This window comes from Oncorhynchus gorbuscha, linkage group LG11, assembly GCF_021184085.1.
Source record: "Oncorhynchus gorbuscha isolate QuinsamMale2020 ecotype Even-year linkage group LG11, OgorEven_v1.0, whole genome shotgun sequence".
Lineage (NCBI taxonomy): Eukaryota > Metazoa > Chordata > Actinopteri > Salmoniformes > Salmonidae > Oncorhynchus > Oncorhynchus gorbuscha.
The window spans coordinates 23896777-23914454 of NC_060183.1; the positions used below are offsets into that span (position 1 = coordinate 23896777).

General features: G+C 45.3%; 1 protein-coding gene across 1 annotated transcript in view; it reads right to left on the reverse strand.

Annotated features, from left to right (window-relative positions):
* Window positions 1–299: 299 nt before the first annotated feature.
* The window catches only part of rhot2 (ras homolog family member T2), an 18469-nt gene continuing 1090 nt past the window's right edge, over window positions 300–17678 (reverse strand). Inside the window, exons 2-19 of the mRNA XM_046369060.1 lie at window positions 17504–17562; window positions 16776–16857; window positions 16505–16548; window positions 14884–14937; window positions 14641–14693; window positions 14376–14484; window positions 14084–14185; window positions 13873–13971; window positions 8251–8359; window positions 7959–8079; window positions 7565–7649; window positions 7161–7306; window positions 3971–4071; window positions 3018–3148; window positions 2697–2777; window positions 2476–2598; window positions 2092–2294; window positions 300–1902 (exon numbers count right to left, since the gene is read on the reverse strand). Coding sequence (XP_046225016.1) covers window positions 1785–1902; window positions 2092–2294; window positions 2476–2598; window positions 2697–2777; window positions 3018–3148; window positions 3971–4071; window positions 7161–7306; window positions 7565–7649; window positions 7959–8079; window positions 8251–8359; window positions 13873–13971; window positions 14084–14185; window positions 14376–14484; window positions 14641–14693; window positions 14884–14937; window positions 16505–16548; window positions 16776–16857; window positions 17504–17562 — 1820 coding nt within the window. The 3' untranslated portion in view covers window positions 300–1784. The remainder of the gene's footprint in view (window positions 1903–2091; window positions 2295–2475; window positions 2599–2696; window positions 2778–3017; window positions 3149–3970; window positions 4072–7160; window positions 7307–7564; window positions 7650–7958; window positions 8080–8250; window positions 8360–13872; window positions 13972–14083; window positions 14186–14375; window positions 14485–14640; window positions 14694–14883; window positions 14938–16504; window positions 16549–16775; window positions 16858–17503; window positions 17563–17678) is intronic.

Genomic DNA, 17678 nt, shown 5'->3' on the forward strand with positions numbered 1-17678 from the left:
TCACTGGACAGAGGTTGCTATCCAGGTTTTGGGATAAAACAAAAGGTGTGATTGAATTTATTCTACCACTGTCTTATTATCTCTGCCTTTAGTCCTATATATCACTATCGCAGGGCATATGAATTATCAGGTTATAGAACAAACAATGCAATTATCACAACACATAGGTTGTAATATAGCTTATATATATTTTTTGGGGGTGGGGGCTTGGCTTCCCCAGTGATTTTACTCACACACCAACAACACACTAATACTCAAAACAGTCTGACAGTCAAGGATAGAAGTTTGGCAAAACAGTAAACAATCCTTGTTTTGTTTTATTCAGCATTTCACTTTAGTTGTTTTTATATCACTTTCAATCAATAAGATCCACATCATTTTTTTTCTGTGGCAATAGCAGGTCCCCAACTAAAATAACCAACCAATAAAAATGTATGATTCCCATATTTAAAAAAGAAAAAAAAAGAGATAATTAATTATACAATCAAAATCTTGACACACAGGTCCATGTATGCACACATGCAAATATACATGTGCACCCACACACACACACGTGGATGATTTAGCAGAAATAACATTTGGGGCCTAAGTTCCAATTTATGGTGAATGCACATAAAAGCCAAGACAAGGGGAGGCAGATATTTTCCTTATAATGATCATTCAAAGCTTTAATTTGCACGGGGCAGGATTTAGTATTAATACCATAAAATAAAAATGATTTGGCTGTTTTAACATGACTGATTACTTTGAGTAAGGAGCATTACAGAGTTCAGTGTTTCTTTTTCATCAGTCTAATACAATATAGTCACTTCTCTCAACAAGTCATTGCTTCCTTCTCAATTCTAATCTGGCAAGCCACAACTACTGCTATTTTGTATTATTATTATTTTTTATATAAATAAATGTATCTAGATCATTTCACCCACAACTGTAGTATTGTAGCAGAAGCTAATGGAGTGATAAGCATGTATTTTACTGGAACGGTCCGTAAGAGAGCGGCTTCTGTATTTGGCAAATCAGGTCTGAAAGTCTATCTCAGTGGCTTGGTCAATGGGAAGACAAGTCTTTAGCTTCTGCAGGGGACTTCCTGTGCCCGCTCAGAGTGTCTGTTGCTCGGTTACGTCCTTGCAGCAGGGTCCCCCATATCTTGTGCTCTAAGGCTTGTCTTCACCCTCCCCCGCGATATGGACTGTTTGAATTTGCCATTTTGGTTTCTAACCAGCACCAGACTTTTTAAAGTTTGATATGTTCTTCCAAATTGCTATTACATTTTGAGATTATTTTCCTTAGGAAAGACCACACATTAAAAATAAATCTATCCATTCTCCTGAACACCATGTGGACACGTGGAAAAGTCTTGGGTTTGAAATGTCTCTCTTCTTGTATCTGTATATCCCCATTTAATAAAGCACCCACATATTCGTAGCAGCTCTTGGGGGAATTGTTGCGTTGCGCACAGGGAGGCTACCGCCTTAGCCTGGATTTTGACACCATAAGGCAGAGCGAGCAAAGGTGGTCAGGAGAGGGTGAGAGATATGGTCACGCTCCTCCATTTTGACTGAGATTATTACAGTCAGTCAAGAAGACGTGACTAACTGGAGTAGACTGGAAGAGCAGAGCAAAGACGAGGAGAGGGGAGGTTAGGGTATAAATCATGACAAAGTAAAATGTTTCTGTGTTTTGTCTGTCTGGTCTAGTGTGTCTAGGTGCTTGGTCTGGAGGATTGGTCTGGAGATTGGGGTTGAGGGAAAAAGAGGGAAGGCGGGCTCCGGTCAGGACCCTAGTCATTTCTGTCGGGCGAAAGCTCTGTACATGGCAAAGCCTAGGACCGCGACCACTGCTGCTCCTAGCGTCACTCTCAGCCAGAAGGATGTGTTGCTCATGTCGGAGCCGTTCAGGTGTCTGTGGGGGGGAGACAAAGGCGTCAATGAAAGGACATATGAAACCGCGTAGAGGTGCAGACATGGAAAAAAAGTGACATGATTTTCCAGTTTCTCAAAACTGAATCGCGAAACTATAGATTAAATGGTGAGTGAATCACAGAGGGACCAACAGTTTGCCAAATGTGACAATCAAATAACTAATACGTACGGGAACATGGCGGCCCAGGCCAGCTTGGTGTAGATGTTCTTGCTGGTGGAGTCCAGGGACAGGCCAGAGAAGGGGAGCGGCGGAGGCAGTCGGTGTTTGTAGCAGAACTCTGCCGGAGTCATCCCGTGGAGCTGTCTCACCTCGGGGAGGTCCGATTTGGAGGCCACCATCACACAGGGAATACTGCTGTCCATGTAGTGTTGCTACAGAAAGGAAAGTAGACAGATGTGGATGAAGACAAAATGGGATATGGCGAAGAGAAAGAGGATGTGGGGAAGAAAGAAAGAAGGGAGAGAAAAAGAGAAGAGTGAAACATTGAACAGATTCCCGATCATATCTGTGAAAACCAGAGACGCTCCGAAGAGGACATGAGATGCCACACACCTTGTAGATGCTGGCACAGTAGTCGAAGGAGTGGGGGTCGCTGACATCATACATGAGACAGGCTACGTCACACACCGCGTCCGACTCCTTTAGGAACTTTGTTTCCACGTCCACCTCGTAGAGCTGCCAGGGGAAGACGACAGACGGGAGGTGAGGCTAACACACTCTACCAAAGATCAGGGGTCAGAGTTGAGGTGAAAGTAAAAAGGTACGGAACTCACGATGAGGAACTTCTCCTGGTTGCTAACTTGGACAGTGTTTATGGTGTAGAGGGAAAAGGCACCGGTGGAACGCTCCTCTCTCTGAAACAAACACACCGACTGTTACTCTTATCATTAGTTGTAGCAATGCTAGTAGTTGGGGATTTCAACATCATTTCTCAACTCGAACACGTATTGACAAAGCGGAATGGTTTTACAATGAAGAGTTCAATGCATACTACTAGTAACCTAGTAACCAAGTATTAAACGGTTCCTCCAGGAATGTGTGATTCTGTATCGCTATTTAGTCTAAATAACAGGTCAACAGTGAGATGATCGTACCGCTGTGTTTCGGCCAAGGAAGGCCTGGAGGAAGGCAGACTTCCCAGTACCCCGTGGCCCGATCACCTTACAAAGGAACACTGACCGCTGAGTCTGGCCCTTCTCCAGGTCCACAGCCTTCTCCCGCGTCACTGCAGAGGAACACACACGGATAGCGCCAACAGACACACACACCGAAATCACAGGGAGTACATATACATGGAGAAACAGACATGTCAGGACAGGGAACCATTGATTAATATGATGGAGCGCTATCAAAGCATTTCAAACATAATCGTATTTCCCTTTTTGGGTAACGCAGGATACATTTTTAATCTGATCTGAGGTGGTAGGACCTCTCCCACATTTATAGCCGCGTGAGCTAAACCTTTTCGACTCTACGGCACAGGCTGAGTGGGTGTGAGACTTACGTCACCCTACCCTAATCCTGCTACCCCATGCAGCCACGCCCCCAGTTTTACACACACACACACACATACCAACCAGCGTTCCTGAAGCACCCCTGTGGATGCAGGTTTTCGCTTCAAACAATCCCACTCGGTTTCACTGGATGATGGGTTGAGGTTAATTGACTAATTGACCAATTGAAGGAATGTGACTACGGCATTTTTGGTACCCTCAAATAAATGTGTGCATTTTGTTTAATCATTGCATATAATAACTACACAACACACACTCTGGTAGTCTTCACACCAGTCAAATAGCATATTCAAAGTTGACCTTTCAGAGTCACTGCACATCCTCAGAAGGCATACATGTACTGGATATAATTCTGTCTGTAAGGCCTATAGTGAACCAGATTATAGTTCTAATCCTCCTCTATGTACAGCGAGTGAGGTTTACTACGGCACTAGGATTATAGGTTCTTGTTAACATACAGTCTATTTTCCTAGAGAGGCCACTTGCAGCAATGTAAAAATAAAAGATGTGTTGACATGCGTACAGACACAGACCTGTGACTGCAGTGGTTTGGGAGTCCTGCTCAGTGAGAATAGGATAGCCCAGGTATCCCAAGTACTCCAGACAGCGATGGATATCAAGGTACGCTGAAAGCCTGTATATGGAGAGAAGTCACATTGGTGAAATTGGAGGAGGGAATAGGAACACTCACTGTCCAAACCTAAATCCCCTAACACATTCATTTGTACTCACGGACCTCCTTACACTGAAAACCCCCATGGCTGACATACACACAAAGCTACAGTGCCTTATTCAGACCCCTCGACTTATCCCACATTTTATTACATTACAGCCTTACTCTAAAATTGATTAAAATGTTTTTTTTCCCCCCCTCTCATCAATCTACACACAATATCCCATAATGACAAAGCAAAAACAGGTTTTGAAAAGTTTGCTAATTTCTCAAAATAAAAAACTTAAATATCACATTTACATAAGTATTCAGACCCTTTACTCAGTACTTTTTGAAGCACCTTTGGCAGCGATTACAGCATCGAGTCTTCTTGGGTATGACGCTACAAAGCTTGGCTCACCTGTATTTGGGGAGTTTATCCCATTTTTTAAATCCCAGATCCTCTCAAGCTCTGTCAAGTTGGATGGGAAGCATTGCTGCACAGCCATTTTCAGGTCTCTCCAGAGATGTTTGATCAGGTTCAAGTCCGGGCTCTGGCTGGGCCACTCAAGCACATTCAGAGACTTGTCTCGAAGCCACTCCTGCATGGTCTTGGCTGTGTGCTTAGGGTCTTTGTCCTGTTGGAAGGTGAACCCCCCCCCCCCCCCCAGTGGGCCTAGCCAGGTCCTGAGCACTCTGGAGCAGGTTTTCATCAAGGATCTCTGTACTTTGCTCAGTTCTTCTTTCCCTCGATCCTGATTAGTCTCCCAGTCCCTGCCGCTGAAAAACATCCCCACAGCATGTTGCCACCACCATGCTTCACCGTAGGGATGGTGCCTGGTCTCTTCCAGACATGACATTTGGCATTCAGGCCAAAGAGTTCAATCTTGGTTTCATCAGTCCTTGGTCTGAGAGTCTTTAGGTGCCTTTTGGCAAACTCCAAGCGGGCTGTCATGTGCCTTTTACTGGAGTGGCTTCCGTCTGGCCACTCTACCATAAAAGCCTGATTGGTGGAGTGCTGCAGAGCTAGTTGTCCTTCTGGAAGGTTCTACCATCTCCATAGAGGAACTCCAGAGCTCTATCAGAGTGACCATCGGGTTCTTGGTCACCTCCCTGACCAAGAACGTATTTAACGATTCCTCAGTTTGGCCAGCCGGCCAGCTCAAAGAAGAGTCTTGGTGGTTCCAAACTTGGAGGCCACTGTGTTCTTGGGAACCTTCAATGCTGCAGACATTTTTTCATACCCTTCCCCAGATATGTGCCTCGACACAATCCTGTCTCGGAGCTCTACGGACAATACCTTCAACAATTATGGCTTGGTTTTTGCTCTGACATGCACTGTCAACTGTGGGACCTTATATAGACAGGTGTGTGCCTTTCCAAATGATCAATTGAATTTACCACAGGTGGACTCCAATCAAGTTGTTGAAAGATATCCAGGATGATCAATGGAAACAGAAGCACCTAAGCTCAACTTCGAGTCTCATAGAAAAGGGTCTGAATAGTTACAGTGGGGCAAAAAAGTATTTAGTCAGCCACCAATTGTGCAAGTTCTCCCACTTAAAAAGATGAGGCCTGTAATTTTCATCATAGGTACACTTCTACTAGGACAGACAAAATGAGGAAAAGAATCCAGAAAATCACATTGTAGGCTTTTTAATGAATTTATTTGCAAATTATGTTGGAAAATAAGTATTTGGTCACCTACAAACAAGCAAGATTTCTGGCTCTCACAGACCTGTAACTTCTTCTTTAAGAGGCTCCTCTGTCCTCCACTCGTTACCTGTATTAATGGCACCTGTTTGAAATTGTTATCAGTATAAAAGACACAACCTCAAACAGTCACACTCCAAACTCCACTATGGCCAAGACCAAAGAGCTGTCAAGGGACACCAGAAACCAAATTGTAGACCTGCACTAGGCTGGGAAGACTGAATCTGCCATTGGTAAGCAGCTTGGTTTGAAGAAATCAACTGTGGGAGCAATTATTAGGAAATGGAAGACATACAAGACCACTGATAATCTCCCTCAATCTGGGGCTCCACGCAAGATCTCACCCCGTGGGGTCAGAATGATCACAAGAACGGTGAGCAAAAATACCAGAACCACACGGGGGGACCTAGTGAATGACCTGCAGAGAGCTGGGACCAAAGTAACAAAGCCTACCATCAGTAACACACTACGCCGCCAGGGACTCAAATCCTGCAGTGCCAGACGTGTCCCCCTGCTTAAGCCAGTACATGTCCAGGCCCGTCTGAAGTTTGCTAGAGAGCATTTGGATGATCCAGAAGAAGATTGGGAGAATGTCATATGGTCAGATGAAACCAAAATATAACTTTTTGGTAAAAACTGAACTCGTTGTGTTTGGAGGACAAAGAATGCTGAGTTGCATCCAAAGAACACCATACCTACTGTGAAGCATGGGGGTGGAAACATCATGCTTTAGGGGCTGTTTTTCTGCAAAGGGACCAGGACGACTGATCCGTGTAAAGGAAAGAATGAATGGGGCCATGTATCGTGAGATTTTGAGTGAAAACCTCCTTCCATCAGCAAGGGCATTGAAGATGAAACGTGGCTGGGTCTTTCAGCATGACAATGATCCCAAACACACTGCCCGGGCAACGAAGGAGTGGCTTCGTAAGAAGCATTTCAAGGTCCTGGAGTGGCCTAGCCAGTCTCCAGATCTCAACCCCATAGAAAATCTTTGGAAGGAGTTGAAAGTCCGTGTTGCCCAGCAACAGCCCCAAAACATCACTGCTCCAGAGGAGATCTGCATGGAGGAATGGGCCAAAATACCAGCAAGAGTGTGTGAAAACCTTGTGAAGACTTACAGAAAACATTTGACCTCTGTCATTGCCAACAAAGGGTATATAACAAAGTATTGAGATAAACTTTTGTTATTGACCAAATACTTATTTTCCACCATAATTTGCAAATACATTTAAATTTAATCCATTTCAGAATACGGCTGTAACGTAACAGAATTGAGGAAAAGTCAAGGGGTCTGAATACTTTCAGAAGGCACTGTACATACCAAGATCGCTTCAAAGCAAACAAGGGTCAATACTCACGTCCATTGACACACGTAACCATGATTGGAAATGTAACCCTCGTCTGTGGTTGAGACAGCCGTGTACACGTCTGCGCCCCAGGGCATGTAGGGAAACACACTAAAGAGATTCTTGAGCTCCGCGGGAGAGAGGGCAGAGTCCTTATCCTGGTGTAAAAATAAATATTGTAGAGGGGGGGAAAACACACCACTAAGCCCTAACAAACTTTCAGCAGCCCTAAAAACAGCCATGCTGTTGGAGTGGGGGTACATTTCAATGCCTAAAATTAACTGCGGGCGTTCTACTTAAAAAGGTGTATTCTCTTTCCACTTCAAATATAACCTACTTAGTGCATTGTTGACAAACAGACAGGTGGATATAAATAAATGGACTTCCTGATTGATGCCACTGAGGAGGTCACACACCTCGTCATACTTGTCAAACAGCCTCTGGAGAAACTGGTGACCCAGATGATTGAGCTCGGTGGTGCAGCCCACGGGCACCCGTAACCTGGCAACACACAACAAACAGCCATATAAATACCTGGGCTTACCGCACACACACACAAACCCACGAGACGTTACTTGCCTGAGGTTTAGCTAACGGAACGATCTATCGCTCTGGCTTGATAAATGAACATAAATCATGTAAGGCCAGGATGTTTTCTGGAAAACACCGACTCACCAAAAACCTTTGAGACAATACTCATGCAGTATCATCTTCAATATCACATTACAACATGGGGGAGGTAACCAACTGTCTATCTAACACGTCTGGGATTGGGTCAGAAACACAAAGTAGTGGAGCCAAAACACCTACTGTGGGTATAGGTAGTCATCCGTCAGCTCCAGCGAGTCATCGTAACCAAACTTCCTCAGGATGGTCCACGTGGTCTCGTGCCGACCCCTCTGGATGAACAACGTGTTGAGGAACAGGAAGCCTGGTGATAGAGGATACAATAGAATAATGTTTGTTATGTCGCCATCTTATCACGTCGGCTCCATACTAACTATTGGCGCTACTAGCAACACTGAATTTCACAAGAGGCTAAACCCAACAGGTCCAATATCATCAAAGGCTGAGCCATCTCACTGTCGGGTTCATCCCTCACCGTTCAGGGTAAGGCCGTTGTCCTGCACCCCGTCGCTCGTGTTCTTCCACACCACAGTCTTCACGTCCTCCAGGGCTTGAGAGGCTAGAGGGTTCCCGAAGCACGATTTCTGAGGAACCACACACACACAGAGAGTTGAACTATACCCGGCTGCTCCAATGGCCATGCCAGTTTTACACCTTGCCTGCAATTTCTCTCTTAAGGATGTATGTGTGGTGCGCGCATGTACACTACCGTTCAAAAGTTTGGGGTCACTTAGAAATGTCCTTGTTTTTGATAGAAAAACTATTTTTTGCCCATTAAAATAACATCAAATTGATCAGAAATACAGTATTGACATTGTTAATGTTGTAAATGACTATTGTAGCTGGATATGGCTGCTTTTGAATGGAATATCTACATAGGCGTACAGAGGCCCAATATCAGAAACCATCACTCCTGTGTTCCAATGGCACGTTGTGTTTCCTAATCCACGTTTATCATTTTAAAAGGATAATTGATCATTAGAAAACCCCAATTATGTTAGCACAGCTGAAAATTGTTGTTCTAGTTAAAGAAGCAATAAAACTGACCTTCTTTAGACTAGTTGAGTGTCTGGAGCGTCAGCATTTGTGGGTTCGATTACAGGCTCAAAATGGGCAGAAACAAAGACCTTTCTTCTGAAACTCGTCAGTCTATTCTTGTTCTGAGAAATGAAGGCACTTACATGCGAGAAATTGCCAAGAAACTGAAGATCTCGTACAGCGCTGTGTACTACTCCCTTCACAGAACAGCTCAAACTAGCTCTAACCAGAATAGAAGTGAAAATTGTTGTTCTAGTTAAAGAAGCAATAAAACTGACCTTCTTTAGACTAGTTGAGTGTCTGGAGCGTCAGCATTTGTGGGTTCGATTACAGGCTCAAAATGGGCAGAAACAAAGACCTTTCTTCTGAAACTCGTCAGTCTATTCTTGTTCTGAGAAATGAAGGCACTTACATGCGAGAAATTGCCAAGAAACTGAAGATCTCGTACAGCGCTGTGTACTACTCCCTTCACAGAACAGCTCAAACTAGCTCTAACCAGAATAGAAAGAGGAGTGGGAGGCCCCGGTGCACAAGTGAACAAGAGGACAAGTACATTATTAGTGTGTCTAGTTTGAGATACAGACACCTCACAAGTCCTCAACTGGAAGCTTCATTAAATAGTACCCGCAAAACACCAGTCTCAACATCAACTGTGAAGATGCACTTCCGGGTTGGAGCGAGCGGTCGCATCGTCACTTCGCTCCGCAGGTAGTATAACTTTTTCATTACATTTCATTATAGCACAACTGTTTGTTTTGTCTAATCTTAGCAATTTCTTCTTAGCTAGCTACATAGCCGTCTTTGTATCAAAGATAATTGCGTAATTATCGTATTTCGCCGTCCTAACGTAGTCTTCACTAGCCAGCTAGCCAGCTAGCTAACGACTTGATTAGTGTGGTGTTAGCTAGCTACATAGCTGTCTTTGCTGTCTTCGTATCCAAGATAATTGTGTAGTTTAGAGTGTGTGGTCTTAGAGTGATTATCTTAATTTACCGAGGTTAGCTAGCCAGCTATTAGTCGTCCTTAACGTAGGAGACTCTGCTAGCTAGCCAACAGCTAGCCAACAGCTAGCCGACAGCTAGCCAACAGCTAGCCAACGTCTACCGAATAGACTCACAACCCGGTCACATTCACAGGTAGTATCACATTTTCATCTCATTTCATTACAGTACAACGGTTTGATTTGTTTGATCGTAGCTAGCTACAGAGCTAGCTACATAGCCATCTTTGTATCAAAGATAATTGTGTAGTCTAGAGCGATTTTCTAGGTTAGCTAGCCAGCTATTGTCGTTCTTTTAACGCAACGTAACGTAAACAACACTGCTAGCTAGCCAGCTAGCCCCCGAATAGCAGCACTGTCGAAACTATTACACTCAACGGAACGACTTGATTAGTGTAGTGTCAACAACGCACTCACTGCCAGCTAGCCTACTTCAGCAGTACTGTATCATTTGAATCATTTTAGTCAATAAGATTCTTGCTACGTAAGCTTAACTTTCTGAACATTCGAGACGTGTAGTCCACTTGTCATTCCAATCTCCTTTGCATTAGCGTAGCCTCTTTTGTAGCCTGTCAACTATGTGTCTGTCTATCCCTGTTCTCTCCTCTCTGCACAGACCATACAAACGCTCCACACCGCGTGGCCGCGGCCACCCTAATCTGGTGGTCCCAGCGCGCACGACCCACGTGGAGTTCCAGGTCTCCGGTAGCCTCTGGAACTGCCTATCTGCGGCCAACAAGGCAGAGTTCATCTCAGCCTATGCCTCCCTCCAGTCCCTCGACTTCTTGGCACTGACGGAAACATGGATCACCACAGACAACACTGCTACTCCTACTGCTCTCTCTTCGTCCGCCCACGTGTTCTCGCACACCCCGAGAGCTTCTGGTCAGCGGGGTGGTGGCACCGGGATCCTCATCTCTCCCAAGTGGTCATTCTCTCTTTCTCCCCTTACCCATCTGTCTATCGCCTCCTTTGAATTCCATGCTGTCACAGTTACCAGTCCTTTCAAGCTTAACATCCTTATCATTTATCGCCCTCCAGGTTCCCTCGGAGAGTTCATCAATGAGCTTGATGCCTTGATAAGCTCCTTTCCTGAGGACGGCTCACCTCTCACAGTTCTGGGCGACTTTAACCTCCCCACGTCTACCTTTGACTCATTCCTCTCTGCCTCCTTCTTTCCACTCCTCTCCTCTTTTGACCTCACCCTCTCACCTTCCCCCCCTACTCACAAGGCAGGCAATACGCTAGACCTCATCTTTACTAGATGCTGTTCTTCCACTAACCTCATTGCAACTCCCCTCCAAGTCTCCGACCACTACCTTGTATCCTTTCCCCTCTCGCTCTCATCCAACACCTCCCACACTGCCCCTACTCGGATGGTATCGCGCCGTCCCAACCTTCGCTCTCTCTCCCCCGCTACTCTCTCCTCTTCCATCCTATCATCTCTTCCCTCTGCTCAAACCTTCTCTAACCTATCTCCTGATTCTGCCTCCTCAACCCTCCTCTCCTCCCTCTCTGCATCCTTTGACTCTCTATGTCCCCTATCCTCCAGACCGGCTCGGTCCTCCCCTCCCGCTCCGTGGCTCGATGACTCATTGCGAGCTCACAGAACAGGGCTCCGGGCAGCCGAGCGGAAATGGAGGAAAACTCGCCTCCCTGCGGACCTGGCATCCTTTCACTCCCTCCTCTCTACATTTTCCTCCTCTGTCTCTGCTGCTAAAGCCACTTTCTACCACTCTAAATTCCAAGCATCTGCCTCTAACCCTAGGAAGCTCTTTGCCACCTTCTCCTCCCTCCTGAATCCCCCCCTCCTCCCTCTCTGCAGATGACTTCGTCAACCATTTTGAAAAGAAGGTCGACGACATCCGATCCTCGTTTGCTAAGTCAAACGACACCGCTGGTTCTGCTCACACTGCCCTACCCTGTGCTCTGACCTCTTTCTCCCCTCTCTCTCCAGATGAAATCTCGCGTCTTGTGACGGCCGGCCGCCCAACAACCTGCCCGCTTGACCCTATCCCCTCCTCTCTTCTCCAGACCATTTCCGGAGACCTTCTCCCTTACCTCACCTCGCTCATCAACTCATCCCTGACCGCTGGCTACGTCCCTTCCGTCTTCAAGAGAGCAAGAGTTGCACCCCTTCTGAAAAAACCTACACTCGATCCCTCCGATGTCAACAATTACAGACCAGTATCCCTTCTTTCTTTTCTCTCCAAAACTCTTGAACGTGCCGTCCTTGGCCAGCTCTCCCGCTATCTCTCTCTGAATGACCTTCTTGATCCAAATCAGTCTGGTTTCAAGACTAGTCATTCAACTGAGACTGCTCTCCTCTGTATCACGGAGGCGCTCCGCACTGCTAAAGCTAACTCTCTCTCCTCTGCTCTCATCCTTCTAGATCTATCGGCTGCCTTCGATACTGTGAACCATCAGATCCTCCTCTCCGAGTTGGGCATCTCCGGCGCGGCCCACGCTTGGATTGCGTCCTACCTGACAGGTCGCTCCTACCAGGTGGCGTGGCGAGAATCTGTCTCCTCACCACGCGCTCTCACCACTGGTGTCCCCCAGGGCTCTGTTCTAGGCCCTCTCCTATTCTCGCTATACACCAAGTCACTTGGCTCTGTCATAACCTCACATGGTCTCTCCTATCATTGCTATGCAGACGACATAAAATTAATCTTCTCCTTTCCCCCTTCTGATGACCAGGTGGCGAATCACATCTCTGCATGTCTGGCAGACATATCAGTGTGGATGACGGATCACCACCTCAAGCTGAACCTCGGCAAGACGGAGCTGCTCTTCCTCCCGGGGAAGGACTGCCCGTTCCATGATCTCGCCATCACGGTTGACAACTCCATTGTGTCCTCCTCCCAAAGCGCTAAGAACCTTGGCGTGATCCTGGACAACACCCTGTCGTTCTCAACCAACATCAAGGCGGTGGCCCGTTCCTGTAGGTTCATGCTCTACAACATCCGCAGAGTACGACCCTGCCTCACACAGGAAGTGGCGCAGGTCCTAATCCAGGCACTTGTCATCTCCTGTCTGGATTACTGCAACTCGCTATTGGCTGGGCTCCCTGCCTGTGCCATTAAACTCCTTCAACTCATCCAGAACGCCGCAGCCCGTCTGGTGTTCAACCTTCCCAAGTTCTCTCACGTCACCCCGCTCCTCCGTTCTCTCCACTGGCTTCCAGTTGAAGCTTGCATCCGCTACAAGACCATGGTGCTTGCCTACGGAGCTGTAAGGGGAACGGCACCTCAGTACCTCCAGGCTCTGATCAGGCCCTACACCCAAACAAGGGCACTGCGTTCATCCACCTCTGGCCTGCTCGCCTCCCTACCACTGAGGAAGTACAGCTCCCGCTCAGCCCAGTCAAAACTGTTCGCTGCTCTGGCCCCCCCAATGGTGGAACAAACCCCCTCACGACGCCAGGACAGCGGAGTCAATCACCACCTTCCGGAGACACCTGAAACCCCACCTCTTTAAGGAATACCTAGGATAGGATAAGTAATCCCTCTCACCCCCCCCCTTTAAGATTTAGATGCACTATTGTAAAGTGACTGTTCCACTGGATGTCATAAGGTGAATGCACCAATTTGTAAGTCGCTCTGGAGAAGAGCGTCTGCTAAATGACTTAAATGTAAATGTAATGCGACTCTGGGATGTTGGCCTTCTAGGCAGAGTTGCTGTGTCCAGTGTCTGTGTTCTTTTGCCCATCTTAATTTAAAAAAAAAAATATTGGCAAGTCTGAGATATGGCTTTTTCTTTGCAACTCTGCCTAGAAGGTCAGAATTCCAGTCGCCTCTTCACAGTTGACGTTGAGACTGGTGTTTTTTGCGGGTACTATTTAATGAAGCTGCCAGTTGAGGACTTGTGAGGCGCATTTCTGATCAATTTGAAGTTATTTTAATAGACAAATTTTTTTGCTTTTCTTTCAAAAAACAAGGACATTTCTAAGTGACCCCAAACTTTAGTGTATATATTAGTAGTGTATATATTAATAGATTAATTGACGTATGGTGGATAGATTAAAGGATGGATGGGTGAGTGTTATTTGATTCTCACCTGGAAGCAGTTGAGTTCAGTGTCACTGAGGATGCGGTCATGGTCCTGGTCTGAGATGCTGAAGACTCGGCTGAGTGCTCGGACACACATGGACTTTAACTGGAAGTAACATCAGCACACAGACACAGTTAACACTCAACAAAGCAAGATTCCGCAATAAAACCAGGTCATTCCAAAAGTATAAAGCGATCCTCAAAATGTCCTCCCTGACCTGTTTGTCTTCCGGGTCGTAGAGCGGGGCGGTGGGGTGGAGCACAGCCTTCTGAGCGTAGTAGAACAGTTCAGAGATGTTCTTCAGGTTCTTGGCAGAACACTTGGGAGAGAAAAGTCAAAACCTCAGGTTTGCCTAATCATAGGTGTGTTCAAACAAAAACAGTTCAACTAAATATTGTTTGCATAAGATTGGTGGGAGTAATTATTGGTGCGAAATCAGGTCCTCATTGCGCTGAGTGAGTGGGGAGGCTGCTGAAGAGAGCAGAGTGAGTCTGAGATGCAAGCCTTACCTCTACACAGGTCTCAATCTCAGAAAACTGGTTCATGATAGGTAGAATGGTCTCCATGGAGCTCCCAGAGCGAAGGTCCGATTTATTCCCCACTAGGATTATGGGAACTCTGTCACATCATAAGGAACGAATTTAAGATCAAAGATATCTAAATGTTTTATGACACAAAATGCCAAAGAGGCTAGTTCAAGCACAACACTTTTAGGCAAGGACGATGTACACAAGCTTCAAAGCAAATGTCATCGAAACAACAGTATGTACATACTTATTCCCCTTCTCTGCTTCGCCATTTACCAAGGGGATCCATTTTGTTCGGATCTGAAAAATTAGTAGCATAAGAAATTATAGCAAAACACTAATAAAATCTCTCATTTATCATATTGATCCCATACTGTAGGCTACATTATACAAATGTTTGTTATACCATGCCAAATGCTTCCATATTGGTTTCTCCAAGAAGGAAATTTAAGATCTATAAAAGACAGTGTACATGTGTGAGAGAGGATACCTTGTCTATAGTTTCCTCCTGGGTGACGTCATAGACCACACACACCACGTTGGCCTGCAGGATTTGAGAAATCATGGTTGGAGTGCAAGGTCTTTATTATCAACTAAAGCACGCAATCGAACACATTCCCCAAATGAACTCAAATGATTGTGATTTTGTCAGGTACAGCTGGGAAAGGCTCACTCCAACACATACTCAACACATGGTTAAATAATGAGGAGAGATCAACTGGTGGTCATCTACAGATGCTTCTTCTGTTCATTAGTGCACTTTGACGTCTGTTAAGTTTCGGTTAGAATAGTAAAAAAAAATGTTTTTAAACATTAAAATTGCACTATGCATTATATGGGTTGAATGCTGTAACACAGAATTAAACAATTAAGAAAAGTCCCATGATGGTAGTGACTCCCCATTACAGCTTATCACCTATTAACCATCAGTTAATGAGTGAGGGCACACAGTGTGTTGTGAATTCTGTAACGAATGTATTGTAATGTTGTTAAAATTGTATAACTGCCTTCATTTTGCCAGACCCCAGGAAGAGTAGCTGCTGCCTTGGCAACACAAAGTTATTCACATTACTTTAATGAAATATTTACGTTGTGTATATTACATTTGTTTTATTTGATCACTATTATTTAATTCCAAGTCATCAGCTCATCTCTTTGGAGCTGCTGCCTATGCTGTCTGAAAAATCACTATTTTAGTAGTTTTCATTGTAAATAAGGCATATTTTTATGACTGCTGAATAACAATACCTCACAAAGCAACTGCTCCCTATGTATCCCCTCTTGACTGCACATTCTTCTATCTCTTACGTGGCAGGCGTAAAAGAAACAGACCAGACAAGTAGCCACGCAATGGATTATGGTGATTGTAGTATGTTATCATGTTTTCTGCGCATTGATCTCACAGGAAAAAAAAAACACAAAAAAATGACTTAACCGACGTCAGTCAATTAGTTGTTTAAAAACCGAAAAATGACAGATATTTTGATTAATAGCTTAGCACTACCTGTTCAGCTAGGTGTAGCATGAAGTTTCCCCAGTGGTAGGGAGGCGAGCAGGCCAGAGGTGGATGAACGCAGTGCCCTTGTTTCAGGCCCTACACCCAAACAAGGGCACTGCGTTCATCCACCTCTGGCCTGCTCGCCTCCCTACCACTGAGGAAGTACAGCTCCCGCTCAGCCCAGTCAAAACTGTTCGCTGCTCTGGCCCCCCAATGGTGGAACAAACTCCCTCACGACGCCAGGACAGCGGAGTCAATCACCACCTTCCGGAGACACCTGAAACCCCACCTCTTTAAGGAATACCTAGGATAAGTAATCCCTCTCACCCCCCTTTAAGATTTAGATGCACTATTGTAAAGTGACTGTTCCACTGGATGTCATAAGGTGAATGCACCAATTTGTAAGTCGCTCTGGATAAGAGCGTCTGCTAAATGACTTAAATGTAATGTAAATGTAGACGCTGATCTTGGGTCAGTTTAGTATTTTCCCCACTAATGGTTAATGTTAGGATTGAGGGAGGGGAAGCGGATCCTAGATCTGTACCTAGGGGAAACTTCACCCATGGGCGTTCAGCTAAGGAAGAGGTGGGTCAACACTGAGAACTAGCCTTACCTTGATAATCTCCTCTCTGAGGACCTCATCAGTCTGTTCCGTTTCTGTAGGGCCAAGACAATGCACTCAATTTAATCAACTGATAACCAGTTGATAACAGTTACAGCACCTCATCAGCAGCAGCACTGAATTGGACCGATAAGCAAGCAATTACACTTAACCAGACTTTCTGGCAGCTAGGAAGATATCCGGTCTTCATAGAAACGCACAGGCACATACACAGACTATAGCAAGAGAGTTGTATTAGGCCACTGAGAGAGCAGCACCTCACCTGAGTAGTCCACTATGTGTGTGGGCACCTTCTCTGGAGTGACATCGGCAGGGATAGTGATCTCCTCAGCTCGGAGGGGCACCTAAGGGGGATTACATAGATTCAACAGTCTGACAGAGGGACTCCATTAACCTTTAATTAGGTTGGAACTGACAGGCTGAAATGAACTTCATGGTTAGAATGTGAGGAGTGTTTAGGCATTACACTGTCTGAGACTGGGATAATGACTTGGAAATGTCCTCTTTTTTGGATAAGATGAGGAGAAGTGGCATATTATGAGTCATTATCTCCCCTGTAACTATTCCCCAGGTCGTTGCTGTAAATGAGAACGTGTTCTCAGTCAACTTACCTGGTAAAATAACGGATAGAAAATAAATACAAAGAAAATATTACAATAACGAGTGCTTATAAATGCAAAGTAAAGAGGACGAGTGGAGGTTTATTTTCCCTACCAATCACACTTTCACAGTTGAATAGAGCCACCCTCTGTGTGCTGTGGTGTAGATAGCAGACAGTGTGTATGCAAACTTTGAATGTACCAAGTCAATGAGAATGCTGCTTTTGTACGGTGTAGCAGTAGCCAGTGGATACATATTTTATAAATAAGCTGACTATTTAGTCATCAATGTAGTGTTTGCATTCGGTGGGTATAATTTGTTAGAGTGTCAGCACTGCAGACAAAACTGAGAAATAAACCAGTGGGAATGTACAGTCATAGCTACACTTACATGCTCAGGAAACTCCTCCCCAACCAATGACATGATGAGTGATGTTTTGCCCACCTTGGCTGTTGACAGAGGGGTGAAAAGTGGAACGAGACATTATTGAAAAAGGAGGAAAATGAAATCTGGAAGAAGAGTATTTCTGGACTGCAAAACACATTTCACCTTGAGGTCATACCCT